General features: G+C 50.1%; 1 protein-coding gene and 1 long non-coding RNA gene across 4 annotated transcripts in view; one reads left to right on the top strand and one right to left on the bottom strand.

Moving 5' to 3' along the window:
* Positions 1-1976: 1976 nt before the first annotated feature.
* POU3F4 (POU class 3 homeobox 4) lies at positions 1977-3317 on the bottom strand. The gene has a single exon (XM_014069651.2). It carries the CDS (start codon positions 3315-3317, stop codon positions 2124-2126), a length of 1194 nt encoding a protein of 397 aa, XP_013925126.1. The 3' UTR covers positions 1977-2123.
* A 2503-nt stretch (positions 3318-5820) lies between these two features.
* The window catches only part of LOC148043163 (uncharacterized), an 88230-nt gene continuing 80633 nt past the window's right edge, over positions 5821-13417 (top strand). For 2 of the 3 annotated variants that reach the window (XR_015698339.1, XR_015698338.1), the window contains exon 1: positions 5821-5897. This is a non-coding gene — a long non-coding RNA (uncharacterized LOC148043163). Of the gene's footprint in view, positions 5898-8904; positions 9097-13417 lie in introns of those variants that run through there. The other variant, XR_015698340.1, reaches the window with a different exon arrangement.

The following is a 13417-nucleotide window of genomic DNA, read 5'->3' as shown; positions in this document are numbered from 1 at the left end:
CGATCTGCTCGATTCCTTTCCTCGGGAAGGCCCAGGATCAAACCCCTTACAATTAAACAAGATCCTTTTGGATCACAGAAAGACATATTTTCCCCCCAACAGTAGCCAACGTTAATCAAACGATCCCGGGTTGGGGATCTATTTGTCCCCACTCCCAATTCTGTCCTGCTTCTTTGGACTTTCCGACTCTGGCCCATCTTTGTTTCCCATCATTTTACAACCCCCAGCCGTATTCCCTCCGGCTTCCCGAAAGGCAAGGCAGGCACAAGGAGTTAGTTAATCCGAAGCGAAAGATCCGAATTGGAGGACGTGAAAATGGATTTAAGTACAGACCGTAAACTTCAGGTGCCGGTCAGGATGGGATCCAGCCGCAGAGCCGTAAAAAAATAAAAAATAAAAAGCTAGATTTCCATCTTAGGGGGATCCTGGGCTTTTGGAATTACTATTATTTTTATTTTTAAATACATCTGTGTCGAGAGGGCCAAAAGCAGAAAAGGAGACGGCGGGCCAAGAGAGGGAGAAGGGAGAGGAGGGGGAGAAGGAGGGTCCCCCCCCCAACTAGAAAAATGTCCGTTTTGACATTGTACGATTTTGAACTCCGATCAGCGAAAGGCAACGCACGCGGGTTGTGACGGCCGCCGAGTCGCTTCGCGTTTCTGTCTTTGGGGGGTCAAAACAAAAAAAAGAACAATAATAATAATAATAAATCCACAAGAGCTCCAGATTGGTCTTCCTCCTGCCGAGGAAGGGGGAAATGCCGGACTCCACTTTTTCTCCACGGTGTGGGGTCTTGGGGAGGAAAAGCGGGGCGGAGGACGAAGGAAAGGGCCGGTCCATGGGAAAGCAAACGCGGGATCCCAGAATGGGGGGACACCCTTCGCGGACCTTCATAAGGCCGCCAGAACGAAAGGTCATTTTTTTTTTTTAGCAACGAGCAAAGTCCAGCCAAGCGTTGTTTTTTTTTTGTTTTTTTAAGTCTGTCTTAAAACGAGATTCGTCACCTGAAATACACCGGGTCGGACCAAGGCGCTGAAAGGTTATTCGTAGGCACGTCTTGTCTTGTCTCTTTTCTTTCTTTCTTTCTTTCTTTCTTTCTTTCTTTCTTTCTTTCTTTCTTTCTTTCTCGGATATAGAGATCACGATTTCCCTTTTTTTTTCTATCGGCGATGGGGCGAAGGGGAAGCTTTGCTATTTAAGCACAGAAAATCGGCGCTGGGAGAGAGGGTGGAAAATTACATTATAGCGGGCGGGGGAAGACCGGGGGGGAAGCTCGCTGGCTTTCCATGCCCTCCCCCCCCCTTTTCCTACCGCTTTTCTGTTGTAGGGCTTGTGAAGATGCGACGGCAAGGGAGAAGAACAGTGTCCCTTTTCTCTCTTTTCTTCAGGAGGTGGTTGTGTTATCTATATTGTGGAGGATGCTGCTGAACATCCTGGCGGGAAGGAGGGAAGGAAGGAAGAATAGAAAGGAGGGAGGGAAGGAAAAACAGAAAGGAGGGAAGGAAGAATAGAAAGGAGGGAGGGAAGGAAGAAATAGAAAGGAAGGAGGGAAGGAAAAACAGAAAGGAGGGAATGAAGGAAGAATAGAAAGGAGGAAGGGAAGGAAAACAGAAAGGAGAGAAGGAAGGAAGAATAGAAAGGAGGGAAGGAAAGAAGGAAAAACAGAAAGGAGGGAAAGAAGGAAAAACAGAAAGGAGAGAAGGGAGGAAGAATAGAAAGGAGGGAAGGAAGGAAGGAAAAACAGAAAGGAGGGAAGGAAGGAAGAATAGAAAGGAAGGAAAATAGAAAGGAGGGTGGGAAGAAAGGAAGGAAGGAAGAATAGAAAGGAAGGAAGGAAGGAAAAACAGAAAGGAGGGAAGGAAGGAAGAATAGAAAGGAAGGAAAATAGAAAGGAGGGTGGGAAGAAAGGAAGGAAGGAAGAATAGAAAGGATGGAAGGAAGGAAAAATAGAAGGGAGGGAGGGAGGGAGGGAAGGAAGGAAGGAAGGAAGGAAGGAAGGAAGGAAGGAAGGAAGGAAGGAAGGAAGGAAGGAAAGGGACAACGCCGTGAGGTCAACCCCCGCCCGCCCGCGCGCCCGTCCGGCTGGGGGGCGCCGATTCCCCGGGTCCTGAGCGGGTGGGTCATAGTCAAAGGTCGTGACACGAGGCGTCCGTTTTCCCGCTATGCGCGTAGACTTCGTGCGGTTGGGGCGGCTCGCCCGGCGGCGTCATGCGCTTCTCTTTCTGCCGCCGGTTGCAGAACCAGACGCGCACCACCTCCTTCTCCAGCTGAAGGCTGTCGGCCAGCGAGGAGATCTCCTGGGCCGCCGGCTTGGGGCACTTCAAGAAGTGGGTCTCCAGCACCCCTTTGACGCTGACCTCGATGGACGTGCGCTTCTTGCGCTTGCGGCCCTGCGCCGCGATCTTGTCGATGCTGGTGGGGCTGCCCGTGGACGAGTCGGCCTCCTCCAGCCACTTGTTCAGCAGCGGCTTCAGCTTGCACATGTTCTTGAAGCTCAGCTGGAGGGCCTCGAAGCGGCAGATGGTGGTCTGGGAGAAGACGTTGCCGTACAGGGTGCCCAGCGCCAGCCCCACGTCGGCCTGAGTGAAGCCCAGCTTGATCCGCCGCTGCTTGAACTGCTTGGCGAACTGCTCCAGCTCGTCCGAGGTGGGCGTCTCTTCGTCCGAATGCTCGGGGCAGTGATGGGAAGCCAGCTCGGAGGGCTCCGGAGGCGAGTCGCGCAGCACCGGGTGAAGCCCGGCGAGAGAAGGTGGTGGAGGAGGATGTGGCGGCGGGGGTGCGGCGGCGGGCGGCGGCGTCAAACCCCCGCCGTGGTCCAGCATGCCGCTGACGGTGAAGCCGGCCTGGGAGTAGACGTTGAGCGGCGGAGGCGGCGGGGGTTGGCCGCCGCTGACCGGCAAGGCCGAGCCGTGGGCCGGGGTGGCTCCCCAAGCGTTGGGGTGGCTGGCATGGTGCGGGGAATGGTGGCTGACATGGTGGGGCGAGCGGTGGTGCAGGATGGCGCCCAGCTGCAGGTCTTCCCGGCCCGGCTTCACGTCGGGCTGGTCCAGGGGGCTTCCACCGCCGCCGCCTCCTCCTCCTCCTCCGCCACCGCCACCACCGCCGCTCAGAGCCGCCGCCCAGGGCCCCGCGTCGCTGAGGCTGGTGACCCAATGGTGGCCCAGCGGATGCCCGTTGCCGGCTACCCCTTGCAAGTAGTCACTTTGCAGAAGTTTCTGCGGGTTGCGGAACGGGCCGCCCTGCTGCATCGCCGCCGCCTCGGCATGGACCAGAGCGCCCGAGTTGAGGATGCTGTAAGGGTTGGTCGCCGCCGTGGCCATGCTGGGCGACCCGCGCTCGCTTGCCTGGCTTTGGGCTTTGGGGCTTCGGCTGGGCTGGCTTGGCTTGCGGCTCTCCCCCCTCCCCCTCCCCGCCTGGATGTGGCGAAGCGGCCGCTCGCTCGCGCCTTTGACAGCTACCCAGCCGAAAGAGAGAACGCCTCAGCCAGCGCTCTCCTGACCGGCGGGACCGGCGGCCAATCCGTGAGGCTCTTCCCGCCGGGAAAGGGACGGCGCGGCCAATGACGGCGCGCCGAAGAGGTTGGCTCCACGCCCGGCTTCCCCCCACCCCTCCTCCAGCCTCCCAAGGAAGAAAAAAAGGCAAGGAGAGGGGGGGGCGGGAAGGGACCCAAAGGAGCTCTGGCGAGCGAAGGGTTAAAACGAGGGAGTCGACCGGCAGGAAGTGCCTCCGTCCTGCCTCCCCATTGGCTGGCGAGGGAGGGTTGTCCGAGGGTCGGCGGGTTAACCCTTGCTTGGCCTGCGAGACCAGCTGACTCCTATTGGAAAGAGGGGAGGGGGAAAGGGGAGGGGGCTCGGAGCCAGGTTTGAATTTGCAGCCATTGATTAAGGGCAGAAGGCGCGCGTTGGGTCTCTCCCCCTCCCCGCCTCTCCTTCCCCGGGACTTGCGGGGCGTGGGGGGAGCTTGGGGGGAGGAGGAGAGGTTAAATACCTGCTCCCGAGAGCGCCAGCGCCTCCTTTGCCAAGACGAGGGGGAAACCCTTCCAAATGGCTTGGAATCGGTCTGGGGTGGGTGGGCTGGGCTGGGCGGGGGTCAAGAAAGGGTAGTTCCCCGGTGAGTTTTACTCTACGGGAGGGATTTACTCTTGCAAGTCTAACAGGTTGGGCGAGAAAGGGAGTGGAGGGGGTGTCTAGCGGAGAATTAAAAAAAAACGCGTCCCGAATAACCAGGCGCTCAGGAAGTTTGCAAAGTTGTGCCTTGCCAAGAAACGAGGAGGGGAAAGGGGGGGGCAGCTTGCGTGCCTTACACAGATTCCTAGCTCGTGGGATCGGAGTGCGCCGCACACTCGTGCCAAGAGAGGGAAAAGGCAGCTAGACAGTAGCTGAGAAAGATTGGCTGAGAAATGCGGAGCCAACTTCTCATCAGCTTGAAAGACAAACCATTTCTTTCATTTTGGGGGTGGGTGGGGAGGCGCTGTGTAGGGGTGGCAGAGGAGATAAAGTTTGCCCTCGATCGAAGCTGGGTCCTCTCTAGCCCGCCTCCACCCACCCACCCACCCACTCCTCTTCAAGTGGGGCAGAGAGCTTTCCTACCCCTCTCCCCTCACACGCCGCTCCACACCTTTTCTAGTTTTCAAAGAAGAACAAGCCACCTACTTTGGGAAAGCGGCCGGCGCGGCGAGATTGCTTTGCGCCCAGGGAGAATCCCCCGTGGCCTGGATACATGTGCGAGCGGTCATCCCGCCTTTTGCTTTTGTTCAAAATACGGCGCAACCCGCTGCGCGCCCGCCCGTCCAGCCCAGGGAGGAATTGGCCAATGGAATCCGTCCGAAAAGTAATCACTCACCGGATTCCTTTCCAACTTCGACCGAAAAACGTGCGATCTTCCGTTCTTTTCTCCACTCCAAACGTGGCTTTGTACCAAATGTCCAGTTTTGCGTGTCGAAAGGTCAGGAACAAAATCTGCAAAAAAAAAAAAAAAAAAAAAAGCGCAAAAGAAGATTACCGGTAAATAATAATAGTAGTAACAATAGCAATAACAACAACAACAACCTAGGACGCTGGCAGCAACTTGTATCAACCATTAGCATCAGTCAATGATATTTGTGATGCATTTTTGATGCATGTTCAGTTGACTGAGTTTCATATTTAATGAATAAAGTAAATAACAACAACAACAATAACAGTAGTAGTAGTAGCAGCGGCAGCAGCTTTGGGTACAATTCTAAAACTACAATTCTGGCGCATCATTTGAATATCACTGGCATTGACAAAATCCCTCCCAATCAATTGCAAAACGGCAGTTTTCTCGAAGACAGCTTACATCCTGCTTCTACCATCAAACAACGTCTGCCTATCCCAAGTCCTTGGTAAGGACTCGGTAGATTGGTAAAAATGCCAAAAAAAAAAAAAAACAGTCTAAACATCTGTCTGGTTTGTGCGATTCACAAATATAATCAAATAATAAAAAGAAATTGTGCATTGTGTTCTTTCCCATTCAAGCATTCTGCAAAGGAACAGGCGTTGCTGTGTGTTGTGGCGCTCCAGCTGAGAAAATTAAACCTTAATGCTTTGTGAGGGGGGGGGCAGCCAAAAGAAATCTCTGACTTTTTTATTATTATTTTGAATGACCTTTCATTGCATAATTCCGAGGTAACCTTGCTGCGTAATTATATTTGCACTTACAGAACGCTGCATCACAGTTCCCTTATTGGTTTGAAATTCCATTAAATATATTACAGGAGCTCCCAGGTTAAGCTTGATTTAAATTTGCATACATTTTCATATATTTAGCAGAAATAAAAGAAGGCTTGCAGCTACCCCAAAGTCATTAAGGCAGTAAGTTCTCCAGGAAGACAGATCTGGAGTAAAAATCGGGGAAATGAAAATATCACCCTAAACAAGGTGAGCTTCTCCCCACTCCCCCTTTCTCCCCCCCCACCCCCAATCCCCGATCCCGCTCTTTGTTTATTTTGTGTGTGTGTTTAATCTGAACGGTCTCTCTCTTCGATCCCTATTGGTTTGTTGTTTTAAACTTGGGACAAAATAAAGACTAATACAATTTCTTGGCCATGTTTCATGACGAGGTCAGCGGACAGGTGTTTCTGACGATAAAAAGCAGGTGGTTTATTTAGTTTGGACTCGAAGTTTGTAATAAAAGGAGATTAGAGAGACAGACAGATGGTAGACGAATAGAAGGATAAATGAATAGGCGATGGACAGACAGACAATTGATAGATAGATAGATTTCGCTTTGGCCAAGCTTGATTTCGCTTTGGTCAACTCGCACTAACGCGGTCGTGGGTTTGAATTCGGAATCCACTTTGGGAGAAAATTGCAGCTGTTGCACACGGGGCTTCTCTCTCTCTCTCTGCAGGCGTGGGGAAAGTCCTGCTCTACGGTCCCACACGGCAGGCCGGCTGGATTCCCCACTAGAATCCGTGTTCTCAACATAAGGCGGCCTTTCCATTGGGGTGGGAGGAAAACGCGGCTATCCAGAAAAGGAGGGATTTTTTGGGGGGTAGGTGAGAAAACCGAAGGCTGAAAGGCATCCTGTCCGGCCTGGCATTGCCAAGGGAGCCCCGCTCTTTTCCCAACCATTTGGCCGAAGCCAGGAAGCAAGCCACCGCCCTGCTTTGATTAGGGAGCGGAGCCCCTCGCGGGCCCTTCGGCTCCCAGGGTGCCCCCTTCCAGACGCAAAGTAACTCAACAGAAATCAGTAGCGTCTCTAAGCCGACCTTGTCCTCCTCCCACGGGCCGAGCGCAAGGACGGCATGGGTCGTCCTCTCTTCCCTCCCACCCCCAGGCTCGAAGTATCTGGGCTTGGGCCAAATCAGGCTCCCGAGAGCCCCCGGTGACCGGGACTGGGCGCTTCGTTTGGCTCAAACGGCGCGCTCCGAGGCCTTTTCCGACGGGTGGCTTGTACGGGTTTAAGGGTCGCAGAGAGAGAGAGAGAAAAGAGAGAGGAGAGGAGGGAAGGGGAGAGGAGAGGGAGGCGCTCCCCCTTAGAACTTCGGAATGGACTTTCGCCCCTTTTGATTTTTCTCTCGCCGAAAAGCAGCAAACTACCAAAGTCCGCCTTAACCCTCCCAAGTCTCAAATCCCCTCGGAACGAACTGATGGGCTGGCTGGGTGCAAATAACAAGAATCGGGCCCCGTTCTCCAGAGGAGGCCTTGAGTATCCAAGCAAAGGCAAGCGCCCCCCCCCCAAGGGTAATCCCATTCCCCTCCCACCCTCCCTCAAGCCAAATGGCCACCCTATCTTCATTTTTTAAAAACCTAGGCGCAAAATCTCTAGGCGATTTGTGTGTGGGGGTGGGGGTGTTCTTTGCCCCTTCCTACTTTCACTTCTCCCGATTTCAACACACACACAATCTCTCTCTCTCTCTCTCTCTCTCTCTCTCTCTCTCTCTCTCTCACACACACACACACACACACACACACACACACACACACACACACACACACACATGCCCACACGCGCGCACATACACACGCACGCCCACCCTATCTGCCTGGAGCTGATTTCCCCCCCTCCCCGTTTTTCTTTTTTTCTCTTTTCCCCTCTTTGCATCTAAAGCTGTTCGAGTGGGTCTCTTTAGCTCCAGCCTGTCAGTCTAACTTCCCGAGTGTAACAGATGCTGTACTCGGGCGCCCTTTTCCGCGGGTCCTTTCTATTCAGCCTCGCATAGTTCGCCCCCTGATCCGGGTTTCCATAGAGAGGGGCATAAAAGGGAGGCCAGAATTGCGAATGCGTTGCCCCATGCGGAATAAAAGGATCTCATTCAATAGGCCGACCCCGTCTCAAGGCGAGAGGAGAGGGGGGGAGAGGGAGAGAGAGAGAGAGAGAAGGCGAGAAAGAGACGGCGGTGGTGGGCGGGAAAGGTTTCCTTTTCCAAGGGCGAACAACGTAACTGTTGCAAGAACAAGTCCAGCGACTTATTTTTTTTTCTGGGGGAGACACTGCTTCTTCTTTATAAGTCTTTATTTAGAGGAAGAGGAAGAAGAAGGAGTTTAAAATAGATAGATAGATAGATAGATAGATAGATAGATAGATAGATAGATAGATAGATAGATAGATAGATAGAGAGATAGAGAGATAGAGAGATAGAGAGATAGATACAGACGCACACAGAGAGATGTATGTATATATATATGTGTATTTGTGTGTGTGTATGTATGTGTGTGTGTATGTATGTGTATGTGTGTATATCTATACAGCCATGCATGTATATGATGTATATGTATATGTACATGAAGAGCCAGTCTATGGCATCTATAACATCGATTTGCTGTTCTTTTGCAATGCGTTAGGCCTTTAAAAGCGGGTTGTTTCCCTGGGATTTTCTCTCTAGCTCCCCGCCCAGCGCTCGCCGTCCCCAAGGGACGAGCTTACTATCACACTTCCCCCGCCACCCGTATACACCCCCCACCTTCCCCCCCACCTTCGGCTGAAGGAAGAGAAACGTGGACCCAAGGAGGAGAAAAGGCGCCGTGAGTTGGGAAGCCCAACTCCGAGGCAAGCGACGGCTTTTGCCGTAAATCTCTCCTTCTCAGCCAAGCAGCGCGCTCAACCAAGCCTGTGCGAATAAATAAATAAATAAATAAATAAATAAATAAATAAATAAATAAATAAATAAATAAATAAATAAATAAATAATAAATAAATACATAAATAATAAATAAATAAATAAATAAATAAATAATGGACCAGCCGCCATCAGAGACCTCTGTTATAACTTTGCATTAATAGTGGTGCGCGCGATTAAAGGTGGGGCGGGGGGCCCCCGGCGGATTAAGAAAGGACAGCCACCCGCGAGTAAAACGCTCCACCCAGAACTGGGGAAGTCCGCGGAGGCTTCAACGGAGCCCCCTTTCAGGCACGTTTCCAAGCGTGGAAGCCCCGTGGAAATCCATGGGACTGAGTTGGGAGGGCTAGAGCCCCGCGCGTGGAGCCGTGGTGGCGAGCTTTCCCACCGACGCGTCCCTTTTTAGAGGCCTGCGCAGCGTGGGGGGCCGCGATCCGAGGGTTGATGCACCTTTTTCAGAGCCGGGCAGGTAGATTTGTGGGAGATCAGAGGCAGCTCCTGGAGACCGCAGACTGGTATGTACGCACCTGTGTGAGAGAGAGGAGGGGGAGAGAGGGAGAAGGAGAGAGAGGGAGGGAGGGATGAAGGAGGGAAAGAGAGAGGGAGAGACAAGGAGGGAGGGAAGGAGAAGGGGGGAGAGAGAATGTTTCTTTGCTGAATTGATGTGTGCCGCCTTTTGCCAGATCTTTGAAGGCGGCGTGCAAACGTACAAGTTTAAGGGATTAGACGCGAATTTGAAGGGAGGGACCCTACTGGATTTATTTCCCAGCCAACTTGCATTTAAGGTGTGCCGAGAGAGTCGGAAAGCGAAAGAAAATAGGGGGTGGGGGAGGTGAGTTTAGCAGACGCGGGTGCTGAAGTGCACGCAGCGATACCGGGCATTAAGAAAAACGGACGTCTGAACAGAGTGTGCCTTGGGCGAGTCGCTTGCTTGCTTCCTCTCGTAGAAGGGGGGAAGAAGGGGAGCCTAACAGGATCAAACTGGACCTTCGTTTCTCCCCCCCCCATCTCCGCCGGGGCTACAGGGAAAAGGAGAACCCCCCCCCTCTCCGCCCCCGCGTTGCAGACTGGATGGGGCGCAATTCTAAATGGCAACTTCTTCAGAGGCGGCTCAATGGCAAGAAAAGAGGCTGGGAGAAGGACAGAAAGGAACTTTTATTTTCTCCTCCTTCCCCCCTGCGGGTTTCGGTTTTGACTGTGCTTAATATGGCATAAAGATCCCGGCGGGGCGGGGTGGGGGCAGCCGGGCGAGGTTGCGACCTCTGTCAAGAAAACTTCACCTGTTCGCCCAAGTTCACTGGGGAGGCGAGAGAACTTCTCGGCGGTGGGGAAATTGCAAGTAACGGCGTCAACAGCGAGCGTCGGTCCTTGGAGAGGAGCAGGAAGAAAAGAGAACGAAGAGAAGGTAACGAAATGCCAAGACCTGCCAGCAGAAATTGAGCGACTGTGGCAAAAGAAAGCAAAGATAGTACGGACAGGAAGAGGCGCCTTGGGCGTAATCCCCAAAACAACTGGAGTCCCCCTTGAACACTATCGTCACTGACAGATTCACCACCAGTCCATTGCAAAAGGCAATTTTACTTACAGCAGCTTTCATCCTCAGTCAATATCACAAACATCCACATCTGGCTATCCTGGGTCCCTGAAAAGGACAGGACAGGTGGACATAAATGCCAAATTCAGTCTGGACCTCTGCTTCACTGTGCCAACAACCATAATATGCATCATTATCATCATCATCATCATCATCATCATCATCATCATCATCATCATCATCACTATTATTATTATTTACTTTATTCATTAAACATGAATCTCAGCCAACTGAACATTCAAAAATGCATTACAAATACCAGCGATTGGTGCTAATGGTTGATACGGGTTGCTGCACAGCTTCCTAGGTATCAACTAAGTATCTTCTTAAAATATATGACATTCCTAGTCATACAGTTTTTTTGCAGTTCCACTGGTGTGGAATTTATTGATGTGTTTTGTAAAATTTTTGGACATTGTACCAGGTGCCCCGTGGGTATCACTGTTATTATTATTTATATTATTATTAATATTATTTTTTGTGCTTTTACTTAGTCTTTATTTACAATCTTTTCCATCACACACATATTTTTATAATATTATTATTAATATTTCTTTTATTCATTAAACATGAAACTCAGTCAACAGAACATTTAAAGATGTGTTGCAAATACCATTGACTCGTGCTTATTATTATTGTTATTATTATTATTATTATTTACTTTTATTCATTAAACATGAAACTCAGTCAACAGAACATTTAAAAATGTATCACAAATATTATTGGCACTGATGGTTGATGCGGGTTGCTGCTAGCATCCTAGGTATCAATCAAGTATCTTCTTTTAAAAAATTTTATTCTTATTCATCGCACAATCAGCCTGGGTTTGGCCTTTTTGTCTACCTATCAAATCCTTACCAAAGACCTGGGATAAGCAAAGTGTTTTAGATATGGTCGCAGAATGGAAGCTGTTCCAAGTAAAGCCACCTTCTGCAGTTGACTGATGGGAAATTTGTCAATGCCCATGGTGTTCAAGTGGCAGTTGTTTTGGGACTGCACCCAAGGCGCCTATTACTATTGGTGCTACCCTTGCTTGCACTTGCCATAGTCGTTCTAATTCTATTTGTAGGTCTTTGTATTTTGTTATCTTCTCCAGTTCTTTCTCTTCTATTCTGCTGTCTCCAGGCACTGCCACATCCACTATCCAGCCTTTTTTATCTTTCTGTTGTTGTTGTTGCTGTTGCTGTTGTTGTTGCTGCTGCTGTTTCTATCTGGATGCCATACCGAAACATCTTGGAGGGGGCTTAAAACACCTGCACATTGACAATATTTCCATTAGTCAATTGCGAAAAGCCACTTTGCTTGAATCCTCAGATATACTAAATCCATACATTCTTGAGAAGAACTGGATGAGTAAGAAGGCCAACACAGACTAAAGGACTGACAGCTGCAACTTCACATTGTTGTGTACATAATAATGCCAACTGGAAGGAAAAGTGAAGGGGGGGGGGAGGGAAGCCAAACCAAAAAAAAAAGAAAAAGAAATGAAGAGACAAATACAACAGTGTGTTCTGGGGGTTTTAGCTCTTTTTCAGGCAAGCTGGTTAGATTTTCTGTTTTCTGTCCTGTTTCCAGATTCCTCCCTCCTCACTTGCATCTCACTTATGTACTCAAGATAATCTAGTTTTAGGCAAGGATGGAGGTTTAATTTAGGCCTGGAGGGGAGAGTAGGATAATATATGGCAAAACAATTCCAGGAGGCAGTTAGCAGAAATGGGGAGGTCTTTGTGTGTTTCCTGGGAATATTGTAGGGATTTTTCTTCTTCTGGAAACCAAAAGGGCAGGAGAATCATGTTGGGAGGGCCAAAATCCATCTTCTCCCAACCACAGCTTTAATTTGGGGGGTGGGAATTCATCCAGCATCACCTTGACCCAATTCACAGCAGCTATTCAAGTTCGGCTGCTTTTAAGCTATACAAAATTGCCTGCGGCCTGAAACCCTGGAATAATTTAAAACAACAACAACAACAACAACAACAACATTTTAAGAAAATACCTGGTTGATACCTAGGACACTGGCAGCAACTCGTATCAACCATTAGCACCAGTCAATGGTATTTGCCAACATTAGACATAAAGATATAACATGTTGGTTTGGTGAAGATGTGAGAATCAGAGTTGAAGTCCACCCTTCTAAAACTTGCCAACCAACCACTGATCTAAATATCTCAGCTGGTCCACAGTAGTTAACTAATCTTCCTCCCCGCCTCTTTATTGCCCTTAATCCCTCCCTTCCTCCTTCCCTTCCCCCCTTTCTATTTTTCCTTCCTTTCTATTTCTCCTTTCTTCCTTCCTTCTCTCCCTGCCTCCCACTCTCGTTTCTATTTCTCCTTCCTTCCTTCTTTCTATTTTTACTTCCTCCCTCCCTTCCCTCCATCTTTTCTATTTTTCCTTCTTTTCTTTCTATTCTTCCTTCCTTCCCTCCCTCCATCCCTTCCTTCTATTTTTATTTCCCCCTTCCCTGCCTCCCTCTCTTCCCTCCCTGCCTTCTTTCTATTTTTCCTTCCTTTCATTTCTATTTCTCCTTTTTCCCCTTCTCTCCCTCCTTCCCTTTCTCTACTTTCCCCCTTTCCAAATGTGCAATAAACCTGATTCAGACTTGGTTAGGAGACCACGGGGATGATAAAATACACCCAGACATTGCAAACCACCCTAGAACAAGGCAGGAACAAACTGTTTTCCCATTTCTGCAAAAAGACAAAGAAAAAAAAAGAACCCAACCCTCAACAAATACACGACCAATCCATTCAATTCCAGGAGCTGAACTGAGCAGGTAGGTGAGTTTGCCTACTTTGCCCCAAGAGAAGACGTCTCAGGCATTTCAGCTATGGCAGTTGAGACAGAGTCCCTTCTCTTTCCCACTGTGCCAGATAGTATCAACGGAAGCACTTCTGGGTAGGAGCTGGTGTGTTTGTGAGCAAAAGTCATCCAAGAGTCCTTCCCCTGAGCTGTTTCATCTGGTTATTAGTATCCAGGCACTTCCCTTGGAGCTCTGGAGCCGCATGTGGCTCTTTCATCCCTCTGCTGCAGCTCCCTGTTGCCCATTGGCTCCACAATTGATAGGGCTTTTGGTTAGGACAGGTAAACAGAAAAGGACACCATGCTAGGAGGAGACTCTATGGTGGGGGAACTGGACTTCCAGTTGGCTCCCGAATTAAATGGGGGGGGGCTTCCGGTTAGGACCTTTGTGGTTCTTTGAGTGTTTAAGGTTGCTGACCCCTGTCTTGGAGTAAAGAGAATAG

This window comes from Thamnophis sirtalis, unplaced genomic scaffold (genome assembly GCF_051295495.1).
Source record: "Thamnophis sirtalis isolate CommonGarterSnake01/CBP01778 unplaced genomic scaffold, rThaSir2_p1.2 scaffold_13, whole genome shotgun sequence".
In the NCBI taxonomy this organism is placed as follows: domain Eukaryota; kingdom Metazoa; phylum Chordata; class Lepidosauria; order Squamata; family Natricidae; genus Thamnophis; species Thamnophis sirtalis.
The sequence above is the reverse complement of the archived record's forward strand: the minus strand, read 5'-3'. Positions and strand labels throughout refer to the sequence as shown.

What these genes read in the sequence shown, in the direction of transcription:
- POU3F4 (XM_014069651.2), bottom strand. Translation starts at nt 3,317, where the DNA reads ATGGCCACGGCGGCGACCAACCCTTACAGCATCCTCAACTCGGGCGCT.